The 9,383-nt window shown below is 33.2% G+C and overlaps 1 protein-coding gene across 1 annotated transcript; it reads left to right on the top strand.

The window, feature by feature from the left end:
- Nucleotides 1–6,509: 6,509 nt before the first annotated feature.
- On the top strand, nucleotides 6,510–8,422 carry LOC145047365 (cyclin-A3-2-like). Its single transcript, XM_078995619.1, has 7 exons — nucleotides 6,510–6,890; nucleotides 6,997–7,229; nucleotides 7,313–7,388; nucleotides 7,486–7,562; nucleotides 7,639–7,822; nucleotides 7,910–8,044; nucleotides 8,134–8,422. The coding sequence occupies exons 1-7, from the start codon at nucleotides 6,582–6,584 to the stop codon at nucleotides 8,194–8,196; spliced, it is 1,077 nt and encodes a 358-aa protein (XP_078851745.1). The 5' UTR covers nucleotides 6,510–6,581; the 3' UTR covers nucleotides 8,197–8,422.
- The last annotated feature ends 961 nt before the right edge of the window (nucleotides 8,423–9,383 follow it).

Below are 9,383 nucleotides of genomic sequence, written 5' to 3' on the forward strand. Positions count from 1 at the left end.
TGCTTTACTTCTAGGTTCTGGAAGAAATTTCATGAGGAGTTGAGCACCCCTGTTATATGGGATGATGCTATGTGATCTGTTAGGTCGGTATCCTAGTATATAGGATGATGCTATGATTAGTGATATGTTAGATCGGTTTGACTGTTGTACATGCTATCTAGCGTTTGATATATGTATATGTGTTGATTTTATATGTGGGGTTGGGTTGCGGCTGACCTGCTTTGTGCTGAAGGCCAACAGACCCAGGGCGGACCGGAAAAACTATAGACCCATTAGGGAATATCAGTTAGACTGAAGGCCTGGAGAACGGTCCAGACAGATTGAAGGCTCGGGAGGGTGGACCAGCCATGCTGAAGGTTCTAAGAGTGGGCTAAACAGACTGAAGGCCTGGTGAGGGCGGTCCAGTTATATTGTAGACTCTATATGCATGTTGTTTACTTGTTATGACATGGTTATGGTTTATATGACATTGGTATTTTGGGGAAAATCACTAAGTTTCGTGCTTACATTTTTGGATTTTGTTTCAGTTTAGATAATCGCAGGAAGGCGAATGTTTGATTGGGCACCTCCTCGCATTTTATGATCTTGATTTCTAGGATACTCTGATATGAAACTATTTTGAAAAAAATTTGTAATAACGAATGATTTTTGAATGTTTGAAAGAGTTTTAAATTTTCATGAATTTTATGGATGTTACACCTAAATTTATAAACTCCACTACACAAAATATAAGACAATATTTTGTGGACTACCTTAACTTTTTTTAAATTTTCAAACAACCTAATAGTGTTTGACAACAAATATATATCTCAATCCTAAATCTCAATAGCCCACAATTTATATCTTAATAGGAAATAACCCACTCCCGCTTAAAATAAAGCAAAGCAAAAAAAAAAAAAAAAAAAAAAAAAAACTCAGCGTTCGAGTCTAGTTAATCAGAATCGAAACTTCAAATTGAAACCACACTTCTTTCTTTGTGTCTGCCGACCAATCGACCTCCACGCACACCAAATTAAATACATGCATGCCAGCTGTTTGACAGTCATGTATCGCTAACATCAATTGATTGACATTCAGTCTGATGGTCCTCCACTCCACAATTCCATAGGCAAAATCCAGACATCCAGGTATGTCTAATTGTGTTGATTCTTGACTTTAAAATCAAAATTTAAGAATTAATGTTGTGATTGTTATGATTCTTTAATTCCTTAATACAATGAGTGTGTTTGATATATTAAAACTAATTGTGTCAATTGTGATTCTTTAGTTCACTGATAAAATGATAGTTGTGATTGTGATTTTTAGTTCGTTAATCAGTCAATTGTTAATTGTGAAGTAGGTAAAGACCGATATACACAACAAAACGATTAACCATTTCTTGAGTGATAGTTTATTATCATATGTTACAAAATTGTTTTAAAATGTATTATTAATGAAACCATTATACAAAAATTTGATGGTATAGTAATTTGTTGGGTGAAATCGTAATATATTTTTTCTCTTGTTTGTTATTATTTCTCATTAAATTTAAGGGAAAATAACACAAAAGACACTAAGTTTTCACAAAAATTATAATTTGACATTGTTTTTCTTTTGTCTCAAGTTTGACATTGTGTTTTTCAATTTATTACAATTAGGGATGTGCTTCAGGCAGGAACCGACCTAAACCGGACTAGACCTAAATAACCCGGAACCCGAATTTGATGAAAAGTTGGAACCGAAACCCGTACTGATTATACGAATATAGGACCAGTTCAGTTTAGGTAATGACCAAAATAACATGTAAAAGGGACACGTCATCTCAAACATATGTGCGATCTGTTACAGTAAAGCAAGTGTTAGTTAAAAAAACACCTTAATACCCTTTGTTTAGGGGATTGTATCTCATTTAATTAATATATAACCAAAAATAACATAAAAATAGTGTAAATAATAGTAGGTTAAAATGTGAACTACATGCTGTAAAAAAATTTAGGCAAATCAGATGAATAATGAAGAAGCCATGACAGTTCAAAGTTTGCATAAAAATCTACAAACATGCTGAGAAAAAAAATATTGAACAAAATATGGAATCTGGGTCGGTCCTTTTGTACCGATTAAACATTTATTTGGGTAACTCGGACCGAATAACCCGAAAACTGAATTGGGCTAAAATAGATACCCGAAAATCGATCCAAATAACTTATTCAGTCCTAATTTGGGTTGGTCTGGTTCGAGTACTCGGTCCAAATGCGCATCCCTAGTTACAATTCTAACCATTTAACCGGTCAGCCCGGTTACCTGCCGACGTGACATGCCAACGTGTCAAAATTGAAATTCTCTCCCACAAAAGACAATAAGTTTTTGATTTTTTCAATTTTGACACTAAGTTTTTTTTTTATGTAACACTCGGTTTTTGGATTTGCTTCGTTGTTTGGGGTTGCGGCCAAGTCATTTGTCGTCGCAAGGCTTAAGGCTTCGGGAAAGGAAGTAGTTGGCCCATTTAGGATGTGGGTGTCATGGTATAAGTGATCCAAGTATTCGATGGTGTCTTCGGAAGCCAATAACATAATCGTAATTTGATATCTCGGTCTTTTATGAATTTTGGGTTTTGTTCAGGCAGTTTTAAGGATTGGGTGTATTGTTAGGAGCGTAGGGCTTATCACCACCTTTTCGTGGATATAAGGTTCATTGGAAATGGAAGGAGTTATGGAATTTTGAATTTATTGGAAGTTTTAGTCCCTAATGGAAATAATTGGCAAGGCGGTCCCATGCATGCAAGGACGCATGCACGTGAGTACGCCCAACGTAGTGTTGAATAAGTGAATTGTAGGCTGGGAGACGTATGCCCATCATACAAGAAGTACGCCCAATGTACTTTCAGGATCCCAAAACCCTAATTTTAAGGGTTGGATTACTATTTATGCCCCTTAAGTCTAGGGTGTGCGCCTCTCTTTCATCATCTAGTGTCTTAAACCCTAAATCTCGAGTCACATCTTCATCCAAAAGGGTTGTGTGCCTTGTTTGTGCATTTTTGGTGGATTCTAGTGTATTTCAAGAAGTGGAAGTTTGGTACAAGGTGGTGGTTCAAGGAATAGCTTGTGGATATGGACTCCTTGCTACATTTTCAGCTCATATAAGATAAAAGGTTCTTAGCTTGATCATTATAAGTTGATATTTATGACTGTGTGGGTTTTGGTCCCATTTTGACCTCATAAGTGAGATCTAGTGGTTGGACACCACTTTAGAAGCTTTGAGTTGCCACTATTGGCAAATCTAAGGTTATAAGTTTATAAAAATGCTTGCTTGATGCTTAAATAAGGTCCATGCATGTTCTTGTTGGGTTGTAATGGATTGAATTAGTTATTGGGTCCCTTTGGGTCATGTAAATGTATAAAGGTGTCGACTTTATGCATTAAGAGCTTTATATGGAGGTTTCCTGACGTTTAGACGCAAAGTTCTTAATTGGCTAAGTCACAAAAGGTGTTTGTAGAATCTGGATGTACGCCCCACATAAGTCCTTGTACGCGCTGTGTACTAATTTGAGGCCCCCGATCATTGTCTTCGAGTACGTTGAGCGTACCTAAGGGGGGTACTCCTCACGTACATGCATCAGTGGTCTTATGGGTTTGTTTCATGCTTAGGCTTCGGGCTTAGGTAGGCCCAAGCATATCTAGTTGGGCCAAGATTTTTATTGAGCCTTGGTAAGCCCAATTATTTGGACTTTAGAGGACCTAATGGGCTTGGACCTTTGGGCCAACGGATAATTATTATTGGGCCAAGAATTGTTGGGCTTTTGGGTAAGCCCATATCGGGTTGGGCCCAATTTGGAAGATTGGGCCATTAATAGGCTTTTATGGATCTTATAGTTTTGGGCTTGGGCCTTGGTTATGGATCATTTTACCCCAAGTTTGGTTATGGATCATGGTTTGGAGTTCAGTTGCTAATTGGATGTTGTTTTGGTAATTGTCAGTTTGGGAAATCGTCAGGGCAACAACTAGAGATTTCGTGCAGTGAGCTTCAATATTTGAGGTAAGTTTCCTCACCGTTGTATGCGTTAAATGCACCAATGCCGACCCATTTGGATTATGTATTGTAGGAAGACTTGGGGGTTAGATATTGTCATTATGTATGAAAGACCAGGAGACGGTTCCTGGCACACTGTATGCAAGTCCGGAGTCTGAACTCTGGCAAGTAATTAGTTAAGTAGTATTGTTTGTATGCTAATTGCCTTTGTGATACTTGCATGGAAGACCAGGAGGTGGCTCTTGGCACTTGTTTGTAAGACCCAGGGTTGTGGCCCCCGACCAGGCAAGAAAGACCACGAGGTAGCTGGTGGCATAATGGCAAGACTATGTGCGATGCATAACACCTTTATTGATTATGATATATGAATGATATGTATGGTTCACGGTTACATATGAACTGTATGGATCGTTAGATATGTTTGGTATGTGGTATTTGGGGAACTTACTAAGCTTCGTGCTTACGGTTTTCAGTTTTTGTTTCAGGTACTCCAGTTTTCAAATGAAAGAGATCGGGGCGATCGCAACGCATACACCCGTGTTTTCCGAAATATGTGATCTTTGGGATTAGACTCTGATAATTGTTTTATTTGAAATGCCTTTCAATGTTTGAATGAAGTTACAATAATGTTTAATTATATTGAAAATGAAAATTTTACCCTGGATTTTTTGATCGTTACATTTTAGCACTATTTTTTTTTTGTTACAAACCAACCACCATTTTTCCAATTTTGTTTAATGTTGATTATTTTCCATACGAAACCATATAAATATTTTTTAATACATTTTAAATCGTATAAATACATTTTTTCATTTAAAAATCATATATTTTAACAACTACAAGGTTTTTTTTTTTCAAGCCATAATATTATGTGTAAAACCTGTATTTTATATTAAATACACAACATTAAAATGAGTTTGGATGTTTAGAGATGTGTAGTAAATCAAGGCCTAGATGCAGGTTTGCAATCCGTGAAATTTTTACATCTCATATCATATTCATAGTATTATTTGGATAATATCGACATTATTACATCTATTTTAGTATTCCATAAAATTTTGGCATTTTGTTATATATTTCGTACATCTTCTTCAATACTTCAAATGGACGTTAAATGCTACATCAGTATATACATAATAAAATTATTTAATTGTAAATAAAAAATATGTGTAAAATCTATAACCAAAAAATAAAATAAATAATATTTTATAAGCGACAATTGATAAAATTTTGTTATTCTTATTCGAAAATTATGATTAGTTTGGTTCTCATGATATAACTAATACATACTTATACATAACATTATGCTTTGAATGTAAACAAAAAACATTGTATTTATATAAAATGTGGTTTTGTAAATGAAAAAATTGTATTCATACGGTTTAAAATGTAATAATAAAATATTTATACAGTTTCAAATGAAAAATGATCAACATTGAACAAAACTGAAAAAAAAGTGATTTTCGATTTGAAAAAAAAAATAGTGTCAAATTGAAAAAAATAATAATAAATTTAGTGTTAAAATCGAAAAAAGTAAAAGCTTAGTGTCTTTTGTTGGGGGGGGGGGGGGGGTTCAAATTTAAAACGTCAACATATCATATCTGCATGTCACGTCATCAAAACTGACATATCATCATGCTACGTTAGTATGAAACTGAATTGACCAATCAAGTGGTCAAAATCGTAACAAATTGAAAAACATAGTGTCAAATTTGAGATAAAAAATACAAATGTCAAATTAGAATTCTAATTATAAACTTAATGTCTTTTATGTTATTTTGTAGGGGTGAGCGCGATGCAGTTCGGTGCGGTTATTGGCCAAAACCTCACCACTAACCGCAAATATGTTTAATCCGTTTTCAAAACCGCTTGATGCAATTATTTTTGTGGTGTGGTTTTGTTTGTTTGTTTTGTTTTTGTTTCTTCCGGTTATTAACTGGATGTATTTGGTGCATTTATTTTGTGTGTTTTTTAATCGCGGTTTAGAGTTTAAACAATTTTAAAAAATTAAATATATTACTTGTAAATAACAATAAATCTCTTTAAATTGTCAAATTTCACCATTTTTCAAAGTTAAACGTAAGAAAAAACCAACATTTTTGTTTTTTAGACATTTATCATTTTTTCATCAATGAAACTTGTCTTATTTTTAATAATTAATAAAAATTATATATAATATATGCAGTGCGATGTTTTTTTTTTTTGCGGTTTTTGAAAAGCAGAAAACCTCACATTCGGATTTTATTATGGTTATGGTTTATACAATTAATTTTTATTGCGGTGCGGTTTTTATTTACTCTGAATATTTACCCTAAATTTAATATACCATCATTTGTGGTTTAAGAAATAGAAAAAAACTAAAAACGCAATACACATATATATGAAATCAAATTTTTTTAATTTAAAGAACAAACGAATATTTATAGCAAGTCAAAAAGAAAACTGTCAAACCGGGTAAACCAAATATTAAAAGTTCACACACCGCGCGGCAATCCACCATTTTTGAACTCTATACATATGGCGGGCGGCAGCGGCATCCAGCCTCTCCTTCCCAGTTCCCCAAACCCTACAATACAATGGACGACACCAAACAAAACTCCATTAACGTCATCCACCATGATTCCAGGAAGCGACCCTTCCCCATCGTCACCGGTGCCAATCACCACCCTGTTAAACCACTTCCATCTACAAAGAGACGAGTGGTTTTGGGTGACCTAACCAATTCGGAAAACCTAACTTCCATTTCCATCCATAGCTCGGATAACAAACACAACCCGAGATCAGTTCAGTGTGTGAATACTGTGGTTTCTGTCTCTTCCAGATCGATTAACACCAAGAAGTTTTCGTTAGCATCTCTTATATATCAGCATCTTCACTCATTAGAGGTACTTTCCCCAATTTTTCGTTTGTTAATTTTGGGGTTTTTTTTTTTATTATGGATTTAAATTTATGCAATATACATGACTCGTTATCTACCTGTTCGTGGTTTAGGTCGAGGAAAAGAGAAGGCCGTTGGCAGATTATATGGAAAAAGTTCAATCGGATATCACCATAGGAATGCGAGAGGTGTTAGTGGATTGGTTGGTTGAGGTAACAGAGGAGTATAAACTTGCATCCGATACCTTGTTCCTAACAGTCTCCTACATCGACAGATTCCTATCTTCACATTCATTAAGCAGAAACAAACTCCAGCTTCTTGGTGTATCTTGCATGCTTGTAGCCTCGTATGCTCACGAACCCCTTTTAAATTCCTTGTTTAATCATCACTTTCCCCATAATCGATTTTGCTTACTTTCTCTTCTATTAGAAAATTTGAAGAGATTAGTCCTCCACAAGCTGAAGATTATTGTTATATAACCGACAATACTTATACTAAAGAAGAGGTTACTTCTTTTAGCTATGTGGCCTCATTTTCTCCCTTTTAATTCATCTTATCTACAACAACAAAGGCTGTAAGTATTCTCTCTTTGAAACTTGTAGGTGGTTCAAATGGAAGAAACCTTGCTCCAGTTTTTGAATTCGGATCCTAGCAATCCAATACCAAAAACTTTTCTCAGGTATGTATCTGTAATCAGTAATGCTTCTATGATTATAACTGTTTTTATATTAACTTTCACATATTTGGGTTTACAGAATTCTCATTAGAGCTGCCCAAGGAGAAATGCAGCCATCATCTTCTTCATTTGAGTTTTTGAGTTGGTTTCTCGTGGAGCTAAGCTTGCTAGATTACAGTTGTTTAAGATTCTTGCCATCAATGGTGGCAGCATCCGCCATTTTTGTTGCAAGATTTACACTTGAACCAGAAAAGCATCCATGGGTGAGAAAATTATGAATTATTGGGATTTAGTTAATCTATTTATGTTTTTGAAAAGTTTAAGATGCAATCTTTTTTTTTTTGTTTCAGGGATTGAAACTGCAATGTTATTCTGGATATAAACCATCTGAATTAAAGGATTGTGTTATTGCCATTCATGGCTTACAGTTGGGTAGAAGAGCATCATCTTCTCGAGCAGTAAGAGAGAAATATACACAGCATAAGGTAATTAAATGTTTATATAATATTATATAATATTAGATGTATTGCATAAAGATATTTGATATGATTATTTTTTGTTTTTGTGGAAACAGTTCAAGTGTGTCGCAGCGTTGGCATGCCCTTTAGAAATTCCAGATTCTTATTTGGAAGAATAAAACAATAAATGGAATCAGAATCACAAGTGTTTGGGAGGCTAAATTTCTTGATGGATATAAAATTCATCTTTAGTTTGCAGCCTAACTGGTTTGAAGATGAAATTTTCTGTTAAATATTTGGGAGAATTTGCATATCAGAAGAGTTTTGGTGTTAATTCTTGTTACATATGTGAAGATCCAAGATAAAGTTTTGTTGATTTAATGGATACTTTTGAGTTTTTTTTTATGTTAGCTTCTTTTTACTTTGATCAAGCGAATGTTGTATCAAACCAGAGAGTTTTGATTCGTTGATTTGTCTCATTTTTTTTTTCTTATTAAAACGAATTCATATTGAATATAAGGTTGTAGCTTTCATTCTAATTTTAATATTTTTTCAATAAAAATGAATATGAAAATCTATAAACCTTTATTTTTATATTGTGTAATTGTTATTATCTATCTATTATATGGGTTAATTTAAAGAAAAGTTAGATAAAAAAGTTTAAATATTTGAGAATTTTAAATTTATGAGAGAATAAGAAAAATAATAAATTGTTACAATTAAAATATTTTTTTATCTTTAAAATTTAAACAAATAGTTTAAATAAACAAACAAAAAAATTTGAAATTAAAAGGTAAGTCTATTAATGAAATTGATATTATTTATTATAATTATTACATTAAAATATTATATTAAATTTAATAAAATAATAAAAATCATAAAATGATATTTGGAAAAAATTAATTCAAAATATAAAAAAAATAACATTTGATAAATTGAATAAGAGTGTCAGATGTGACAAAAAAATCTTCATTTATTAGGTTAGATATAATTGTTTTAACTTTTACGCATTCAATTCTAACTCAAACACATTGTATATCCATTGTTAGGGATTGGTGATTGGCCCTAAAACATGATTATAATCGGTTAAAGGCCCAATTAAACTTATTTTTTTATGCAAATAAGGCCGAATGATTTAACTTTAACTTGTTAATTAAATTGTAGTTTATTTTTCAAAAGCACTAGATTATACTTTTTATATAAATTTCTTGAAGTTTTAGAATAATCTCATTATGCTAGATCCATTGGTAATTAAAGTGACCTACCTTGTGATCCCGAGATCAAATTAGTATGTTTGAACGTGCACTCCACACCTTTAAACTCATATTAATGTAAAATACGGTTATAATATAACTAATATACCTGT

Source organism: Lactuca saligna, chromosome 5, assembly GCF_052625555.1.
Source record: "Lactuca saligna cultivar CGN05327 chromosome 5, ASM5262555v1, whole genome shotgun sequence".
Lineage (NCBI taxonomy): Eukaryota > Viridiplantae > Streptophyta > Magnoliopsida > Asterales > Asteraceae > Lactuca > Lactuca saligna.